This window comes from Teleopsis dalmanni, chromosome 1 (assembly GCF_002237135.1).
Source record: "Teleopsis dalmanni isolate 2A chromosome 1, ASM223713v2, whole genome shotgun sequence".
Lineage (NCBI taxonomy): Eukaryota > Metazoa > Arthropoda > Insecta > Diptera > Diopsidae > Teleopsis > Teleopsis dalmanni.
This window is the reverse complement of record NC_051846.1, coordinates 189,159,930-189,181,940: the sequence shown is the minus strand read 5'-3', so window position 1 is coordinate 189,181,940 and position 22,011 is coordinate 189,159,930. Positions and strand designations below refer to the sequence as shown.

The window sequence follows — 22,011 nt, the reverse complement described above, 5'->3', positions numbered from 1 at the left end:
TTCCTCTATTTGCATTTGTAGTTGTAAATAAAAAAATGTGCAAATTATGCCATTCAAATAAGTGGCAACACTCAAACTAATTTTGCGTCATTTATGTGATAATTTTTTATACCAGCATTTGAAGTACTTTTTGTTCGGAGTTGCATTGAATTAAGTTGTCATTGTTGTTGAACCTATTTGTGGAGATTTTAAATACTTTAATAGGAAATGATTGAAAATCAGATATATCCTTAAAGTAAATAAAACATTATTTAAAAAAAAAATAACTTACAAATCATTATATTATATTATAATGTCATGAGATGAGTCATGAGCTGTCCTTTTCCTAGAATCAAAGCTTTTCAATGCGGTATATAGGTATGTATATTATATGGCGTGGCTACTCATAGGGGATTCAATTTTTAAAGATTTTTATGTTATTTGTTCATAAAAATCCGATGACCAAAATCTTACTGCAGTATTCAAGGATAAATAGAAGAATACGGCATTTGGCAGCTTCAAATTGTGGTGAAAAACAACAGTTACTCGCTTAAAGTCGCTAATATATGTAATATGTACGTTACTTTCTCTGTCTAAACGACTAGTTATGAAGTGATAACATATCTTAGCGACTGTAGAAAAAAAAGTTACCCAAGCGATTAGTGATCTATTGTAAACCTATATGGGAAATTTTACCGAATATTCCAGTCAACTGTCAAAACTTTTCAAATCAAATTAAAAAGTTTCAGAAATGTAAAAATTGTGGAAATAAATAATTTAAAATATATGCAAAATTGTGGAAAATAATTATTTAAAAAATATACCAAAAATTTTTAGGAGTATTATCATATACAGTATGATTAGTGAATCTTAAATTAAGTTATAATTAAATATAATCATATACTAATACGATAGTTAATAAATATCATTACTAGTAATTCTCATTATATTTAAGTAAGTAAAATAAATGTCTAGATTCCTTAGATGAATTATATTAATATAAATTTGCAAGAAGATACCACATTCGTATACTTAAAATAATTTTTAACATTTGTCCATTTGAGATGTTTGAATGAGATATTTTTTATGTTCGACATATGATTATTTTTAGCATACATAATACCAGTTAAATTTTCATCACATATACTAATAATTAAACAATAGAAAATGTTCTAACTTTTAATTCTCATTATGTTTAAATTATGTATCATTAGATGTGCTAATAATAAGACTATAAAAAATTCTTTTAACTTTTAATTCTCATCAGGTTCAAATTATTTCAATTATATATATTTCAAACTATATATTTCAAAAGTATTATTTTAATATAATGTGATCTATGCAATATGGTTTACCGCTCGTATCAATTTTATTTCTGTCGTTGTTAAATCAGTTTGCTGAAATTTTTGTGTTAATAGATTTAAGCCCGTAAGTTATTTGGGGGCACTTTATAATTTTTTTTTTTTTTATCGTCAAAAATTAATTTTTTATATGTTTTATCTTATAATTTCTATCGATATTGTATTCTATAATTCAAAATTATAATTTATTAATCATAACTAATTAACCCTTATCATTAGTGATGATGAGTGTTTATTTATTAATTAATTATGATTAATTATTAGTTCTAGTATATTAACTAGTGGTAGATAAATTAAGTTCGTCAAATTAAGTTATGTATAGGCACTGTTGTCTCTGCACCAACATTGGTTCAAAAATATAACACTCTCTTGCTCAAATTTATTCTAGCGACCGAACTCGAACATGCTCACATTGAAGAGTTGTCATTCAAGCAAAATTTTTAAAGAATGAGGTTGTTTACGCACGCTGTAAGTGTTTTTCGTAAGTGTGTTAGTATAACCACGGAAAATTATGCTTTTGAATGACGAATGAAAGTTTTTGGTTGACAAACTATCATTCATAACATATTAGCGAGAATCTGAATGATGCGCTCACTAAAATTTTGGTGAACACATGTGTCATGTGTCATTCAAAAGTGCAGACAATCATTTTTGAGTCTCATTCTGAGATTGTCGCTTTTGAATGACACTCAAAAATGATAGTCTGCACCTTTGAATGACACGCAAGATTGTCTCTTTTGAATGACACTCAAAAATGATAGTCTGCAAATATATAGAGTAGAGTACACTAGTTAAGTAGAACAAGTATATAAATAAATCAAGTAAAGACTGTTAGGATATATATTCCAATCAACGAGCCGGTTTATACGTGGAAAAGGAGGACTATAACTTAGTTGGATAGATTCTATATGCAATAATGCAATAGACGGATATACAAGAAACTAGAAAACAATTATGATGCATATTCTATTGGGTATTCTAATATAGCAGAATGCACAATATAAGTGATCCAATCAAATATGACAATGATGATAAGCAACCTAGAAAGCAGCTTGTGTATCAAATGATCTATATCACAGTTGATTGAAATTAATGAATATGAATTAACAAAAAATAATGAATATATGATTAACTTATTTCGAAAAAGGAGCCTAATAAGAGCCTAATTAAACTGCTTATGGGAAAATGTGTTACTTGCCCATAACTTAATGAGTCAACAGTACATTCTATAACTTCCCCCTTAATTTTATATTTTCATTCATAAATTTATTCATTGTGTCGATATACTTAAAAAAAAATTAAATATCGCCTGTGGGTTGTCGATAGAGAAGAATTTCGGTATAAAATCCTTCTTATTGTTTTATTTGAATGCCATTTTTTTTTCATTTCCAACATTTTGGGTTAAACGCAAAATGGCATAATATCATCTACACACTACCAACCATACACACACACACACACACAGACACATACACTTGTGAAGAATTAAAATTTGATTCATCCTTGCAAATTTATAAAGAAATAATAAAATTTTCCGTTTCGTCCTTTAAATTATTTACGCGTTTTTGCACGTAACAATATTGCCGCAAGTATTGCCAACGTAAAAATTGTTCCAAAATAATAGAGAAAATATACAAAAAGGTAAAAAAAATAAAAAAAAAAATTATAAAACCGAAACATTATTTATTTGAAATTGTACGGCAGGTTGACGGCTTTTGTTTTCCATTCAATCGACAGTAAAGGAGCACACAAAGCACGACCATTTGGATCGAGCATGAGCACAGGAAATTGCAACAAAATCAAGGAGGAAGTCATAAATTAGGTAAATATAAATCGCATTCGGCCTTGGGGCTCTTTATGGCGTACATTTCGGTAATAATTTTATTTATGTTTGTCTTAAATTGCTTGAATATTTATCGAATCTTTTGATTTTTACTCCGATTTTAAGTTTTCCAACAAAACTTTGTCAATTGTGCCACGATAGCGTCTACAGAGTATATGGAATAAGGGAAGAAGTTCACCTTAAAGCAAAGAGACTTTCTTAAACAATTATCAGTTCAATTGAGAATACTTTTTTAAAGGTAATTTTATATTTAATTTATATTTGTGAGTTCTGGAAACTCTTTCGAAAGGTAACGAGCCAATCACGGAAGAAACAATTTTAAACACCACAAACTGAAAAGGTAGGGATAAACAAAATATTCATGACAGAGAATAATAGAAGACACCGTACAATAACGAAGCTTTAACAGAGTAAAAGGGTAGGGATAAACAAGATGACGACCTAAGGTTGCAAACTGACACTTTTATTTAAGAAGACAAATAATTTTAAAATAATATAAGACACCCTATAATATCCCAGGTAAGATCCTATAATAGAGTACGACCACAAAAAAACAAGATGTGGATTTATAAGGTGTCCATCAAAAGAAAGGAATGAAGTTGCAAACTCACACTTTTCTTTTTCTTTCAAACCTTTACCTTTACCGGCACCCTGGCAAGAGGGCACATAATAAAAAAACTCAGATTTTCAAGGTGCTCAAAATCAAAAAACTACTGAATAAAATTTAAAGATCAAAGAAAAGCTTATATATTCATCAAGTCATTGAAGGCAGTCTAAAATATTACCGGGTTACTAATAAGGTATTACACACTGAGGTAATATCTTAGCAAAATGAACAACTCAATAGCAAATATTTTCCACTTCTGCGTAACAGAAAAGACATAATATTGATATGCTTACTGATAATTTGACAAGACACTGCAGAGTAAGATATCAACTCAACACAACAGGCGTTGAGTTGATAAAAGTTCAATTTTAGATGGTGTATTGAAATTGATGTTAAGAATGTCTGAACATATTCCCGTAGAAAGCTCTAAACTGAGCAGCGACGGACTTATCTATATTGGTAATAGACTTGTCGCGACTTACAACTCCACATAACACAGCATCAGGTTTTCCGGATTTATTACCATTTACATAATTCTTTAACTAGTAAGCAAAAACTGTCAATTTTTTATGCACATAACATTAACTAACATATTCCAATTTACAGACCGCATATCATCCATTAACAACATGGGAACCTTCCAGGAAATGCATGTACCATTTATTGTCATAATATCATGTACCATTGATAGTATCGTCACCAGAGGCCTAACATTTTAATTGAATAGTTGCCTAACAGTTAAAATGTACATTATTGGCAGTGCAACCAATACACAAAAAAAGACTAAGTTAGATACTTTTTGATCACTCCTAATATTGTAGTTTCGTTTTATAGTAGAAAGACTCAGTTCGATACGTTGTGATCATACCTTCTAGCAAGATTTGTCAGTTCTACTTTTTATAAAGCATCAATAAATAAAAACAGTTGAACATAAATAAATAAACTTTCTTCTTCCGAAATAACTTTTAATACAGAAGATAATATATTGTTCAGCGTTTATTTACACAGTTGGAAAAATATTCCATGGCAAAAAAAAATTAAGATCGTTTTCAGTTTCTACTGATATTTTGTTCATTTTTCATATTTTCAGTATTTTGTTCAGTAATCATATGATCATCAGTGTGAAGACCCTTTGGCGCAGCGGATAGCGCGTTGGACTTCTAATCCAAAGGTCGTGGGTTCGATCCCCACAAGGGTTGTTGAAAGTGCTTTCTGCGCTTTCTAAAGCAAATTTTTTATAAAAATTGTCTTACTTTACATGAAATTGAAAAATTGGATATAATTCGATATAGTAAGACAGAAAGAACAGACATAGTAGTGAATAAGACACGACTAACCATCCCTTTGCTAAGTGGAAAAATAATATTTATTTTAAAAATGAATTTTTATATAATATGATCATATGATTTGAAAAAATATCATATCACATTTGGAATATCTAATGACGTACTAAGTACTCAATAAAAGAGAAAGTGCCATTAAGACAGTATAGAAGTTGCTAACACCGGCAGAGATTTTAATTATATTATTGCGTACTATTAGTGCGAAAATCAACAAAGGAGTCCGTGCAGGAGTTACTGTATCCATCTCCAGAAACGTGCTTGAGTTAGATTTTTGACCTATGGTCTTTTTTGAAGAGATTAATGTAATTGAGATCAGCTCGAGTTGTAACCCTTCGCAAGATTTCAGCTGCGCTAATGTACTAGTCAAACATAGTTCAATATATAATGCCTTTGAAGATTCACTTCTAGACTTTTTAAAGACTGTTATGATGCTCACTATCATGACAGACTGTTATGATACTGACTATAGTGAGTCAAAATCATGTCGTACTTATCTTCTTAAGCCATGTTGCAGAGGATAATAGTACAAAACTGCGAATGAGCTAACTAAAATCGGTTTAACAATACATTTCTGCGGGACAGAATCTTAATACGATAATTTGGTTTTGGAGTTAGATTGTGTTTGACTTACACCTCATTCCAAATACTCACCTAAACAAGTGAAGCGGTTCATCTTTTTACACATTCACTCAGCCAGATAATGCTGTATTGCTTAGTAGATATAAGATGTATATAGTCCAAGCTTGCAACCAGTCAAGTGTATTGAACTGCTAAAGATATTGTGCAATTTGAGATTAAATTTTTACTTTTTGAAATTTGGTTAGGTGGTTCGTGCTTCGGACTGCTAATAGTTCAATTTGTGGTTAATATTTCAATTTCTGGATTTTTTTTAGGTGGTTCCTCCTCCGCTAAGAAGTTTAAGCTCAACTGTTCAATTTTGGAGATTTTTTCAGCTGGATTGTTCTCTAGACGATTAATGGTTTTCATACAATATGCGTGAACACGGGCGCGATTATACTCCACTCGACCGAATGTGTTTGTACAACCGTCACGTGAACAGCCACATGGAAACATTGCCCTATCAACCTAAAATGCAAAATAATGTATCCCAATGAAGTGTTCAATATTACATTGTATCAATTAAAGCTAGATACGTATAATATTTACCTGACATTTTATTCCTGCTTGATTACAGGAACAAGTTTCCGGTAGGCAAATGTCTTCACAACAACAACCACAATTCGATCGAGATTTTCGTATATCTTTACACTCTTTTTCCTCGGTTTTGTCAATTTTGGTTATGCCTGCTGTTTGTAAAATGGAGCGTCTTCGAGATGGCGTAAGTGGTCTTAAAGATTTATTTTTCTTGTTAATTCGAATAGGCAAACCATTTGCGCCATTGCATTGATTTTCACTCTCCACAATTTCTAATTCGATTTCAGCTGCACTATATGTTTGTACTTCTGAATGAGTCCCGCTCATTCCAAGTGTACAGCCACCAGATGTGGGCACAGCACAATTACCTTGTTCACGTTGAAAAGAATATATTTGAATATTGTGAAAATTAATTGAACGGCTTTTCTTGACTTGGTTGACTTCCATTTTTTTTTATTTACTAAAATTCAAGTAGTTTTGAAATTTTTAATCAATTCACTTTTATTGTAAGCAACTGGCAGTTTTTTTCTTAATAATCTAATAATCAAGAGCTTATTAATCATCAGATTTATTTTATCTTTATGCAATTATCTTTAAAGGTGACAAATTAAATTACAAAACTTTTGCAAGTTTAGCAAACAAACGTATGGCGAAATGATCTCTGCTGTTTGAAGAAGATGCAAAACCACAAAAACCATGATGGCGCTATAAAGTCGTCTTTTTTCTCACTGCATTTTATCATTGAACAGGGTTGGCAAAAAAGTTAAGTAAATACTATCAAAGATTGTTCGACGTTTTTGATATAGTTTCTTAAAAGGCGGCTTTGAATTTTGATATCAGAGAATAAAATGTTTTTTTGTATATATATATTATAATATATAAATAATTATATATATATGTAAATATATGCATTGTTGAGTAGAGTTATCAGTGTTAAAAATATTGCTATAATTAAAAAGAATACTTTGGTAATACGTTCCTCTTCAGTTCGAGTAATGATTAAGCGCAGTTCTTATTCCAAACAACCAGAGTTAAAATTCTAGCTATTAAAATTTATTTTTAAATTCAATTATGACAATGAAAACTGTTTTTATAATAGAAACTTCTAAGCAGTAAGTTTTTAAAGCAAATCTCTATATTTGTTGAAAGACAATGACTTAGACAAAACTGTCCTAAGGGTTGATACATCAGGAAATATTTGTTTTTGAAAGTATTTTTGCAGTATCTTATATGTACATTAAAATATCTAATCCTACTAATAAAAAAAAAATCATTTTGCAAGACTTATATTTCAGATATCCGCTTGTGGTTTTTGTAACATGTTGTTTGTGGTTTATATATAAAAATTGTAAACTTTAAAGTTCAATATCTTTAAAAACCAAACTATATTGACGTAAAATATGGTTCAAAATGGTAGTTCAAATAATTCTATTTTTTAAAATCCATTGCTAAATGGGTGTGTTTACAAAATTGAAACCCTATTAAATTCAACATACCATTAGACTGTATCTTTATATGTATTATAAGTAAAAATGTATAACTAAAGTTCATAAGAAACCACTCAGGTAGCTTTTGCTTTCATCCGTTTAACTGCGACTGCTGCTACTTTATTATCTTCAAATAACAGATTTATATCTGTTGACTATAGTCAAATTGGCTCATTATATAGTCTTTTGGCACATGTTTTTACAAGTCACTAAACCCAATTTTTTTAACTTTTAATATTTTTAGTATGTTATAGCTCCATTCTACTCAAAATATGTGAACGAAATACTTACCTTCTGCTTAAAAAGTATCCGGATTTTGTTGCTTGTTAACTACTCCTTAAGTAATAGACCTTTTTCAAAATTTTATTATATTGGTACACCCTTTCTTGACATATGATACAATTAGGCGCCATCTGTCAATTAGTTTGTTTACAACAGCTGTTAATGTGAGACTACCTCAAGTGCATTTAGCGATTTTTACTATGGAAAATTCTTGTTGTACGCGATTTTTTGACCAAACACGGCACCACTGTCCTCGCTCAGGCACTTTATTCGCCAGATCTGGATCCGTGCGACTTCTTCCTGTTCCCGAAGCTCAAATTGCCCCTTCGTGATAAACGTTTTGAGTGGTTTGAATCGGCAAAAGAGAATTCGCTGAAGGAACTACCTGCACGGGTCTACGAAAAGCGTATGGAAGATTGGGTTAAGCGTTGGCATATGTGTATCGCTTCAGAAGGAGCATATTTTGAATGAGATAAAATAAATTTGGAACAAAATTTAAATTTGTGTGTTTTATTTACAAAATCCGGGTACTAGAAGAAGATATATTCAGTTATTGTTCCAAAACATTATCCATAAGAACTGATAACTGTCCATTAGTGTTGAGGTTAAATTAATTGTGCTTAAAAATCAGCTGATCCATTCTACCATAACAGAAATTAGGTTATGATAGGACGATAAGAATTACATTGCTTTTCTTTGCTTGCGACGTGTTTGGTCATCGGATTGAACTTTCTTCATATTTTTATTTTGTGTAACAAGTTTCTGTCTCAACTAATCCCTTCCATTATCCCTTCCCGTTCTTCCATTATCATCTCTATATGCGTTAAGTCTTAAACTAATTAAAGGTTTACATTTATATTTTATTTATAATTAATATGCAGATTATAGCAATAGTATGCATATTATAAAGCAAAGAGTTATAGCAGCAGGCCCTATATACTTTATACAAATGACATATTTTTGCTATAAATTCCAAATGTTTATATCATTGGCAATAACCATAACAATAAGTACAGTTTGAACTTCATTACGAATCAATAGAATAATGGGTTGTAAAATATGCTATATGGTTCATATCTTCGCTTATTGAATAACTTTTTTATTTTGGTGTCAAAAAAACGAAACACAATTAAAAAGCAGCAAATAGTTTACATATTCACAAAGTGCTTAATATTTTTTACTATTAGACAGAAATATTTAATAACAAAACAGAAAAAGATCTTGGACTTTTCTGCAAAGTATTTAAGTCCCATTTATGTTTCTATTTACATACATTAAAAACATATAAATAAACCTTTGCAGCAAATTCATTTGGTTGAAATTAGTTCTTTTGATTATAAAGTTAAAATGAATATTAAATGTTATAATTTTGTATTTATTAAATAAACAATTATTGTTATTATTAATTATAAAACAAGAAAATATTTCAATTTTACACAAATTCTGTAAATAATGTAAATAAAACTTTCTTAATTTTTTTCTTTGCCTTCATTTACCTGCACTAAAGACATTGAATAAAACGAGTGATGCTTCGCGTCGTGCAATAAAAACCGATGTGGCTATGATGTTCGTATGAAAGAAAAAGAAAAATAATAAAATTATGCGGCAAAAATTGTATGCTTCACTAAATTACCAAACGCTCAGAAATGCTCAATTTACAGATAGTAACCCACATAAAAGTTTTACAAGAACTGTATTTATCAGTTTGATTGCACTGAATGTTACAGTTTTAATATTGCTGTAATCTAATACAGCTATAACTTTCAAACTGTGTAAGAGTGATTTCAAACTGTTGGTAATTTCAAACTGTGTATCAGTGACTTTAAAACTATTTTAGTTTTCATTAGTGGCTCTCAAACTTTTTAAAAGTTACCCCTTGCTATACATGGAGGATTTATGAGAGCTTGGTATTTCGTAAAGATATTTTTACTACATAATTTTTAGGTAGAATCTAGGTTAAAACGGTTTTCAATAATGATGGATGTGTTGTATTTGGCATATGACATATTTGAACAACTTTTTTCTTTATTTTTATTTTATTTTTTTTTTTTACTTTGAAGCAGACAGGGTTTTGTATTGTTTTGTTTAACATTTCGGCTCACATTTGAGTGTATAAAATTGAATGAATAAATGGAGTAGAAGGAAGAATGGTATAGGAAAAATATTAAAGCCACTTAAAATTTAAAAAGAAAAATTTTTGAAAGACGTTATGATTTAAAATGTTTAAAAAATTTAATAATAAAAAAAAATTTTATAATAATAATAATTTTATAATATTAATAATAATATAATAATAATAAAATAATTTTATTTAAATACTTAAATAAATTGTTTTAAATTATGTTAATAAATATCATGTTCCATCAGCTCATGTCCGCGGCTTCACACATTTTCTTTTAAATAAAAACTTCTATATTTTACTAAAAGTTTAATAGGAATATTCGTTGGCAGGTACCATTATACCTATATAGACAATCTAATCTGTCTGGGCATTCGAAAAAAAAATATACAAAGAAAATTCGTTGGATACATTTTAACTTTTACAAAAGGAATATATAAGAACTTACAATTTTTTCAGAAATTAGAATTATACGAATCTGTTAAGTACACACGAATTTATATCAACATATTTAGAGACAATTTCATAGTCGTAACTTAAGACTGAAAATTGACCTAAGTACTAATTAGGTCAATAAAATTGATAACTTCAGAGTGACTTAAGTCTGTAAGTCTATAGTATCGAGTGTGATACCAAATAATAACTGTACAAGATATTCACAATTTATAATTTAAAAAAGGCGTATGAAAGGTAACATCCCTAAGAAGCAGATGATGTCTGTCTTATCTTTTACTTTAATATGGTATAAATTTCTTGAAATTATTAATGAAATTATTTCAGGAAAATTATATTAAAGTAAAAGGTAAGACAGACATTATCTGCTTCTTAAGGATAATACCTTTCATACGCGTTTTTTAAATTATTTAAAATTTGAAAAGATATATGGGAAAAGGAACTTACCTATATTATATATAAATTGTGTATAAAAAAATTCAAAAATTATAAATTGAATAAGACATGTAAAATATAATACGTTTTGTAAGCGAATTGTGCATAAAAGCTCACCAACGTGAATGACCAAGCACTGTACTTACCAGATATAGTCTCGAGTATATATATAGTCTATAACTGAAGCTGAAACAATCATTTGAAGGAAGTCATGTTGTTTGACTGCGGTCAGAAAAATCAATTGACCGTTCGTTAGTAGCATACAAGGAATCGAAGCCCATACCTAAATCCGTCTATGATAATAATATGCAGAATTGTTTTACGCACTGGCATAGATTAATCACTTTTTTATAAGTTTTATTTTATAATTATTAACTCCACGATTTATGATATTTATTATATATAAATTATTTCTATACCCGGCGAACGTTGTTTCCCCTTGCAATTAATTTTGCTGGCGTTCGTTGCCTTGCTCTTGACTTTCATTAGCACGTGTAATTGTATCCTGGTTTCTTACATCTTCATTGTTTTCTGCCGATCTATTTAACCGACGGTTCTGGAGTAATTGTGAATTCCGAGTCCGTCGACCAATATTTCCTCCTCGTCCACGAAGACGTGGCATTGTTTTTTGTACGATATTTATATCTTTATATATATAATTCTTCTTTTTTGTGTGTTGAATTTTTGAATTTCGCTGGATTTACCAGGAATACCACCACATAACTTAAGATTAAAAATTGGCTCACCTATAATTATGCTGCGGAATTTAAATGCACTTAAGCTATGCAAGGGCAGTTTTACAATTCATTTTAGAGATTTTAAAGTTTTTAAACAAATCAAAGTAAGCATGAATAAATTTTAAATTTTTAATATAAATGTATATGGATAGCAAAAAATAAAAAATTGATTGAAAAGACATTATCCAGTGGGCCAAATTGTGAATCTAAACCTTCCTTGAATCCACTTGAACACACACAAAAAATTTCATCAAAATCGGTTCAGCCGTTTAGGAGGAGTTCACTGTCAACACACGTACAGAAGAATTATATATATAAGATATTTATTATATATAAATTATTTCTATATGTTACATATTTTATATTAAGGCATATGAATGGTTATACTTATCTTTAAGTTTTCAACTTGCCTTTCTCCGAAAGGAGTTTTAAAACTTACCGTCAGGCCCTACTTTTCTTGTTATGAATTCATACTGGCGTTAACAATTGCTTTTGACTTTAAGAAACAACGTTTGGGGCCCTTATTACGAGAGGATCAGAAATCTTTTTTAAATTAATCCGAATACATTGCAATTCTCTAACTCAATATTTATAATAGTTATCTGACTATTACCTTGTTTTTCCTTTTGCCGCTTTGACCAGCTACAATCTTTCATCTTACTCTAATTTTTTTTATACAGGATCTGACGCAAGATCTGACTTTTAATCCTAATATAGTCTAGTCAAAAAGCGTGTTTTAAAATTATTAAAAAAATGCTTAGTGGTTCTGTGTCGGGAATAAAGTTTCAAGCGCTCTATAAAATCTCAAAAACAATATAGAGGTACAACTAACTCTATCCTGTGGCCTATTCAAGGAGAAGGAAATCAGAGAGCTGGATTCACCCCTTGACAAACAATTTGATAATCTCCAGGTAATACACTGCAAAAACACTACCAAAAAAATTATTTTCTAATATATGCCTAAACCTCTTCCCACTTGACACCATCCTGGCTATACCACTGAGTCTATTTTTTATTGTAAGGGTCTCACCTGTTTATGGGTAGCGGACTGCCATCCAACTTAACCAAATCTAATCTAATATTTGATGTCATCACTACATTTAACTTTAAATACGAATATAGTTTCTTATAAAACAAGTAGATATAGTTGAAAAATTTCTCAATATTAGGTTAATAAAAACTTATTTTATATAACGTAATACATATTTTAATTAAAGTATATGTAACATAATTTATAAATTATTTAATACCTACTGTATATATATAAATGTAGATCTCATAGACAACTTGTATCTCAATTCTAAGCTACCCGAATTTCATCTTAATAAGGCAAATTTGATTATTGCTGGACGAATTTCATCCAGGCTAGGCGAATTTAAACTAGGCTAGACGAATTTAAACTAGACTAGGCGAATTTAAACTAGGCTAGGCGAATTTCATCCAGGCTAGGCGAATTTAAACTAGGCTAGGTGAATTTGATCTTGGCTAAGTGAATTTTATCTCGACTAAACGAATTACTTAAGTGATAAGATTGTCTTAGTGATGAGATTCGATGTTGTTATGGATTACCTATATAGCTACGATAGTGTTTTCTTGTTAAACGCTTATTATATATAATTTTTTTTAATATTATATGAAATGTGGTTCTTAAGGTATTTTGTTTTATTTTCAAAAAAAATTTTCACCAAGCAGTGGCTTCAGATATTAGTGTATATAGAGACTCTGTTTAAAGGGGATTTGTGAAAAGTTTATATAAAAACATTTAATTTAAAAAATGCATTTTATATGGTGTTGTGTAGTATTATCCGAAATATTTTGAAAGGAAATGTGTAATTGGTGCTAATTTCGTGAATTTAGTGGAGTTTGTGACTGTATTTTAAACTCCCATTCCTTTATATGTCACTGACTAGACTGTTTCGAATCGAACGTAAGATATAATTCATATTACATTAATCCTATTATTGTATATTATTTTAAATTTATTTCATCTTTTTCAAATACATTTTTTTATATACCAAAAAAAAATAACTATTTATTATAAATATATATTGACTTATATCCTTATGCTAAACTTAGCCAAATAAATAGTGTGGACACCAAGAAAATACGGTGGAAAAGTAGAGGTCTGTATGCAGATCGAACTTCATAACAGCATGGCTTGAAATGCCAGTATAAAAGAGGCCCTCCTTGAAGTAATGCGAAAGCAGTTCCGTGGGGTAATAAGTCTCGCTGAAGAGGGAATGTTTTAGTCCGTATACTACATTTTAATGTTAGGGAATCGAGCACACCATGCCGATGATGGTCGGTCGGTCTGATGGTGTATAAAGCATTTAATCTCCTCACCACAAAAACAAAAAAATATACTTGTGAGCCAAACATTTAACTTTTTAATGTTTTATATCCTAGTGCTTATAGAATAAAATTAACATATATCCTACATTTCTACTTAAACTAATTTATGTCGTTTAAATAATTCTAAACTTATAAAGAACCCTCTTCTACAAAAAAGGTTTTGAATTCAAAATTTTACGAAAATATCTTGAAAATCCTCTTCTTTCGTGCTCTCTTCACTCACCAACCAAACATAATACTTACTGCAGTTTTTCAATCTAATAACTCGAAATAAATAAAAAGACATATTTTATTATTTTATTTGAAAATTTATTTCAATACATTTAATACCTTTCGAAACTTGTTTTATTTCTCACGTTTATTATCATTAATTTTATTGTAATTCAGTTCTCATTTTGACAGATTCATTTATCAATTTTTGTATATAAGATGTCCTTAAGTTTTAACTTTATTCATAGGTCCTTCTAAGCTATAGTGTCAGAACTATTTTTGAACCAAAATCTTTAGCAGTTTAGGTAATATTATTTAGGTTCACGACAAACTACTAATTTCTAATAGCAAATTTTGGACTTAAAATATAAGAGCTAAGCTTGAATAAGGAATAAATCTTTATAAAAAAATTTTTACAATGTCATTAATTTGATTAGAATTTATAATAAAACAATACGGAAATAGTTTTTTTTCTTCTTTAGGAAAGTGAATATTAATTAATAATACAATTTAAAACTTTAAAAATATATTATTTTACTATATACAATTACGAGTACTTAAAAAATGAATTACAAATGAATTATTTTACTTTAGAAAAATATTCAATATTTGTGATTTGTGCATTAAACGCCAAACCACGCCTACTACTTAGTTAAAAAAGGCAATAAAATTATAAATATTTTAAAAATGCACAGATTTAGTTCGTTTTTGAAACTCAAGTTCAGTTTTGCTTCGCTCAATAATTTTCTTAAAAATGCAAATAAAATTAAAAAAAAAAAGATAAAAACTTCATGGAAAGCTTCAATATTCACAGAAATAAAATTCAAATTGAAAATTACTAAAAAAAAACTAGTAGTACGTTTATAGGTTACAGATACATTATTAGAGCAGCGTCATACATATTGAACTAAAGTGGGTGGGAAAATATAAACGCGCCTACTTAGAGTCTAACTACATCATCCTAAACTCACAGTTAAAGTTCTAGTGATGATGTCGTCGTTGTCGTTGCTGGACATGATGATGCTTGCAGGCGTCTGCGCGTCGTAGGACTTCCGCATAGGATAGATCTAGTTTTTTGAGCTTATGTAAATCTTGCGAAACTGTGCTGGGACGATATTCAATACCGTTCATATCGAGTTCACGTCCACGCAAGCTAGCGCACTGTGGTGAATTCATATTACGATTGTAAATCACCATTGAGCTGCCATTCCATTCATATCTTGTCGTATTGCTGCCACGTTGATGTTTGGATTGTGTACCGCTTTGTTCCGGCGTTGTGGCAATAGGAGATTCAACAAAAGGACGTACATCCTTACGTTTTCTACCGCTGGCCACAAAGATGCGTGGCGGTGATGGCAAAGCGATTGGTGAATCAGAACGATCGTTTCCATAATTACGATTCTTTTTGCGACTCTTCTTTTTAACGCCCACAACGACAGATAAATATTCGAGCGGTTCACGCTTGAGCGGTGTCAGCACACGTCCATTCTCTACAATTTGCTTAACACTGGGCGCATTGGCCAGTTGTGAAATGGATGTGCTCACTGTTGGCGGTTTGTTTTCTTGATTCTTCTCAATTATATGTTTTTTGGCAGTTTTTCGTTCCAATTTTGTGATGCATTCAGACATGGCAAATGACTGTTCCGAGACAGCAGATGAAATAATGCTCTGTGTATCATCACCAAAATCAACTGGCAACTCTTCATTTGCGGGCGTTACTGGTGGCACCTTAGCCACAGCGCCAGTTGCGGTTGGATGCGTATCATCGAGCAATGGTAATTTATCGCCTTCTTCTTTATTTTCAGCGGCCTTCTTTAAAACAGCGAAAATTTCCTTAAACAATTCACGATATTCAGGTCTATTACGGAAGCGGGAATCAATGGGACTGGCATCGTCATAAATACTAAATTTGCAATCTTCGCCATCACCAATGGAACACAAAAAGTAACCAGGCCTATCATCAGTTTGTGTACATTTATTACTCGTTTCATCGGAATAGCCCGAAGAAGAAGTTTCGGCTTCAGAGAATTCAGTAGGTGTACGACCACGCGCTGACTTACTACCGGATTTATCGTTTGTTGTGCTACCATTGCAACTGCTGGCTGCATCACCATTGGTGGAAGCTGCAGCTGCTACAGCGGCTTGTAGCATTAATTTTTGCGTTTGATTGAATTCACCGGATGACTGGAACTCCTCGACCAGTGACATGCCATTGCTACTCTTACGCGCTATTGAGGAGCGTTGCACTTCCAGCAAAGCTTCGTATTTTTCAACCAAATCACGATACGGGTTCGGACTGGCTGGCGTATCTAAGTCCAGTGAGTCTGGTATACGTGATGAAATCTGAAAAATGGTTTATATAATTGGGTTTGAAGTGGTTAATAGATGTATGGCATGGCTTGGTAACATTTAATATTTTTTTTAACGTTTGGTTTATGGTAGCGGGAAGAGAGCAAAATTAAAATTAATCATTTACAATATCGAAAAAGAAAACTAAACATAAAAACTGAATAAAATTATTTTTAATTATTTAGAGTCATGCAAAAACAACAAAAACAAAAACTCTTGATAACAAGAAAAAAAATCATGTTTAATATAAAAGAACAGAAGATCGCACAAATCACTTCAAAACTTGGTATTTTATGCAAAACAAAAAAATATATATTAAAAATATAAACATTTTACTTATGTTACAATTAATATTTAAATTCTTTTATTATTAACAAAATAAATTAAATTAATGTTTAATACAAAAAATTTTTTCTTTAATCGAAAACAAACTAACATTATATAGAGGCGCGTCAGACAACTTCACATGTGGAACGAGGATGGGAAGCTTAAAAGTTATGGAGTAGTGGAAAATTTGGAAAAGAGAGAGAGAGAGAGAGAGGCGATCACAGGATAAACGTAGGAAATATAGAGGAAAATTATTAATTAATACTATAATAAGAAGTATTAAGAAGAGGAAACGGAAAGAGCTAATGAGATGGGAAAGAGGCAGATCAGTAAATAAAAAAGACAAGCCCACAGTTTATAAATTTAGTGAACTAAAAAGATTATGTGTAAGAGAGAGGACATGATAAAGGAGAAAAAGAAAGCAAATGTAATAAAATATAAATGCCGATTTCATAGTCGTAACGTAAGTCTCACTACTGAACTAAGGTTTGCCTAAATCATCAACTTTGGTAAGTTAAATCATACTTAAGTTGGTATTAAGACTTACTTAAGTAAAGTTTAAATCACCAACTATGGTAACTTTGGTAATTTAAGTCATACTTATGTCAGTATTAAGACAGGCTAATATTGCGAAATCGGCCCAAAGAATATTATAAGTTCTAACCTTTCGATTTTTATAGATTTAAGACAACAACAGACTTTGAGACACAAGTTAAAAAAAAAAATTAAGTCTATGCGAAACAGTAGTGAAACAGATAGGAAGAAAATAAACAGATTAAAACAAAGAAGAAAAAAAATTGCATGTGGAAAGTTCGGACCATAAATAATTATATCGGAATAGATCGTATAGATACTAATTATAAAATGCACAAAAAAGTACTACATAAAAAGAAGATAATATTATAAGACAATACAGATACAGGAAAATATGAAAACTACTAGATAATGATATAATATTTTAAAAAAATGGATCTATGTAGAAAAAAATTGAAAAAAAAACAGAAAATTATAGTTGAAACTGTTAATTAATGAATTGAAAAAAATAATCAGAGAGTTATTATAAATTATAGTTAATTAATTTTAATCGACTATAATGTTGCAAACCAGTTACAAATAGAATAAGGAAAATTTTGAACGATAAGAATAAAGTAGGAACGAACATTTACGAAGAGTCATAAGAATATATATTTAACATGATCATCTGTTTAATATGAATATTTGTATGACAAAAGTAACCGTTTAACAAAGATAACCGTTTAATAAGGGGTATCAAGAAGGGTTTCTGCTCAATAAGAGTTTCTATTCTATAAGGGTGTCTATTCAATAAAAGTATCCATTCAATTAAAGTCTCCATTCCATAAGGGTATCAGTTTAATATGGGTGCCAACTCAGCACAAGTATCCCTTTAATATAAAAGTTTGTTCAACGTGGGTATCTGTTTAACATGAATGTCTGTTTAATATGAGTGTCTACTTAACATGGGTGTTTATTTAAGAAGAGTAGTCATTTCGCAAGGGTACCCATTTAACAAGGGTATCCATTTAACAGGGGTGTGTATGCAATAGAGATGTTCGCTTAACAGAGATGTGGGTTCAATAGAGGTCTTTGTTTAACTTGTGTACGTTAAACACAAATATTCATTAAGCAACGTTGCCCGTTTAATAGGAGTGTGTATTCAATAGATTTGTTCGTTTAGCAGAGGCATGGGTTCAGTTGAGATGTCCGTTCAATGGGTGTGCCCATTTTAAAAGAGTGTCTGTTAAACTGTTGTTTACATAGTTGTCTGTGAAGATAATTTTCACAGTATTATGCAAAAGTAATGTATCTTAAAATAGACTTATTCTTTTGAAAATTAATAGAATGAATATAGGATAATATTGCAAATATTTTCACGTTTGTGTGGGTATACTAAGGTTTTAATAAACTGATATGTATTTTAGTTTTTATTTTTGATTTTCTTTTACTGACAGAGAGATAAAATACAAAGACTTACACTTCTATTTAGAGTGAAGAATTGTGATCATAACATATTTTGTACTGCATTTCCTTACAGATACTTTAGTCGAGACACCATTTCTTTGGGATATGAGGATTTATAAATAAATGTTCTATAGTTAACATAAATACTATCTAATTTTCAATAGTTTTTTAGATACTTCAAATTTTTTAGCATAATGGTTTTAGCGCTACTTTTTAAAATTAATAGGGTCTATTGTTTTAATGCTTTTCCTTATTTATGTTGGGTTTTTAATAAGTTAAAATTATTTTTTATTCAGAATTTTTGATTTTTTATATTTTAAAAATTTTTAGGGTTTTAATTTTTAACTGATTAAATTAATTTTGCTCGATAGTTAACGAAATGTTAGAAGTTAGTAAGCAAAAAATGTTTAATAAAAGTATTATGGCAAGTGGATGGCTTTCAGCTGTAGTTAGTAATTAATGGATAGTATTTAGGATTCATATATATAGTAATATGTATATATGAAAAGTATATATATGGAAATTAGAGAAGATAATAATATTTTGGAACAGAAATTGTCTCACGCACTTTCTATACTACTTACTTAACTAAATAAACAGTAAATAAATTAATATATAATTAAAGTTACTACAATTAATTAACCACACATAAAAAATAAAACAATTTTTAATACTAAAACTAATACGAATAATAAAAAAAAGTCTTGGCACTGTTAGAATCGTTTTATACAAAAAGTTTTTATGAAACCAATTTGTGACAAGTCGAGCATTTTATTTCTTTAAATAAAAATTGTGACCCTGTATAATGTATTTAAATAAAATAATATTTAATATCGTTCGAAGAGTTATAGGAACATTAAAATAACACACGAAAATGAGTAACGCCTTCTATTGAAGTCATAGAAATCAAACGATAGCTGTCATTATTATATATAGTTTGCGAATACTAAATATATATACTACAACATATAAATATAATTTTAATTAGTGATATGTACACTCGATAGATGGCGCTAACTGTTGAGAGTTATTGTTAAGGTTCCAAAACTTTTTACCTCAATGGTTTATACCCTTTGTGATGGAATATTCATTCCTAAGTACTTTTTTTCTTTTAATCAATGCAACAAAAAAATATTAATTTAAGAAAAATAATATTAAATAATGCCGGTTATGATCACACATGAATGTTAATAATTTAAAGGTATTAAAAAAAAAAAAACAAAAAAAAAATTATAAAACAATTAATTTCTTTTAAATATTAACGATTAATGCGTTTTTACATCAGAAAATCAATGCGAAATCCTCATCATCTGGTATGGAATTGATCATACGGCAAATGACTAAGGCGGGCCATTGCAGAATTTTGGCTATCCACCGCACTACTGTGAACTTTCTCATTGTTTTTTGCCATAAATTAAGTATGATGGCTTCTAATGAGTTTGGCAATTGTTCATGCAGGTACTTTGTGGTTGGTTTTAAACAAATTGGGCATGTTGCTTTGTCAGCCTAATGAATCGAAAATAAAAAATATATAATATAGAGAAAAAAAATTAAACGAAAATGGTTAATTGATCGAGTATAGGTAAAGGTTACAAGTGATTTGACACAACATTCCTGGAGTAGGAGGACAGTTCTATAATGTGAAATGTATGCTGCATTAAAAAAAACCATAATTTGCTTAAATCCATTTTAATTAATATTATAGTAACACACAAGAAAAAATGTTAGTAAATATGAAATACACTCAAAACGACAATACTACTACAAAGAACATGCAAATTGAACAAACGACAAATTGTAAAGATTTGTCAATAAAAAATAATTAATTAATGAGAATGCGGCTATAATTATAAAAATTAATAATAAAATTATACAAAATAACATAAATAATAATAAAAGAGTTAATTACCGTATAGGCTTTACACTTTATTAATTACAATAGAAATTAGTTAAATATGCTTCTATATTAAAATCACATTATGTACGATTGTTTTAATATATATATATATGCGTATGTAAGCCATTACATTTTGCATGAATAAAAATATAACCAAATACTTACATATATATATTTAAACTAAAAAATTAAAAATTGCACCCTCACATTTTATATGAATAAGAATATAACAGAATACTTTTATATATGTATATCGTTTAACTAAAAATTATTTATATTCGAAAGTAAGGAACAAAATAATGCTTAATGTATTTAACAATTAATTTTCGTCCTTTCTTCTACAACTACCAAGTAAGATTTTTTTTAAATAATATATATTGTAAATAATACTGTTCTTAGCATCTCAAAGCCTTTCAATTAATAATAAAAATTTAAACTATTAAACTACGATAGCAAAGAAATGTATACTTTGCATGTCAATTAAAAAATAAATTCTATATATTTTATTTTTAATTGATAAACTATTTTCATCATATAAAATTACACAAAATATAAAACCGATAGTACATATATAACACAGTAGAGAAAAAATAAATATTAAAATAAAAACTAAATTATTAAAAAAAAATAATAATAATTTCAGTAATTGTGATATATGCAAATGATTTATGCCAATTATGTGCAATTCATGTGTTATTAATATACATTAATTATATTAGGTGATCAGGAAGTCATACAATTGAACAAGAATGGCAGAATGTCAGAATGTCAGAATGGCATGGTTTGTTGATGTTCATTGATTGCATTAATTATCATCCGCGCATAAAATTATAGAACAATGTTTTAAAGTAAAAACAATTTCTCACCTTAATTGATACGTTCGGTCTGTAAGCAACCTGTGATTGTTCACTAGCATTTTCGTCACAATTAGCATCCTCTAATTCTAGTAAACTACGCTCCTCGTGTTCTTCACCCTCCTCGGTAGGCGCTATGGAAGATTGTTCATCGTTCACCGTCAGACGATCTTCAACACTACGCAAGCAACGGCTACACATTTGGCCTTGTCTGAGATTTTATACATTTTGTAGATACATT

At 29.5% G+C, this 22,011-nt stretch overlaps 2 protein-coding genes and 1 non-coding gene across 3 annotated transcripts in view; 1 reads left to right on the top strand and 2 right to left on the bottom strand.

The window, feature by feature from the left end:
* Window positions 1–4,916: 4,916 nt before the first annotated feature.
* On the top strand, window positions 4,917–4,989 carry Trnar-ucu. Its single transcript has one exon. It is a non-coding gene; the product is annotated as a tRNA-Arg (tRNA).
* A 996-nt stretch (window positions 4,990–5,985) lies between these two features.
* LOC119666919 (cysteine/serine-rich nuclear protein 2-like) lies at window positions 5,986–6,735 on the bottom strand. The gene is made up of 2 exons (XM_038076199.1): window positions 6,301–6,735; window positions 5,986–6,219 (listed from the first exon to the last, which is right to left on the bottom strand). Exons 1-2 carry the CDS (start codon window positions 6,733–6,735, stop codon window positions 5,986–5,988), a joined length of 669 nt encoding a protein of 222 aa, XP_037932127.1.
* An 8,115-nt stretch (window positions 6,736–14,850) lies between these two features.
* Window positions 14,851–22,011, bottom strand: part of LOC119670837 (cerebellar degeneration-related protein 2-like) — a 73,829-nt gene continuing 66,668 nt past the window's right edge. Inside the window, exons 7-8 of the mRNA XM_038081260.1 lie at window positions 21,783–21,981; window positions 14,851–16,706 (exon numbers count right to left, since the gene is read on the bottom strand). Of these exons, the coding sequence (XP_037937188.1) occupies window positions 15,345–16,706; window positions 21,783–21,981 (1,561 nt within the window). The 3' untranslated portion in view covers window positions 14,851–15,344. The remainder of the gene's footprint in view (window positions 16,707–21,782; window positions 21,982–22,011) is intronic.

Excerpts from the sequence above, each read along its gene's own strand:
- LOC119666919 (XM_038076199.1), bottom strand. The coding sequence starts at position 6,735 with ATGGAAGTCAACCAAGTCAAGAAAAGCCGTTCAATTAATTTTCACAAT. Across the intron at positions 6,220-6,300 it reads AAGCAGGAATAAAATGTCAG|GTTGATAGGGCAATGTTTCC; the intron begins GTAAATATTATA and ends TTTGCATTTTAG.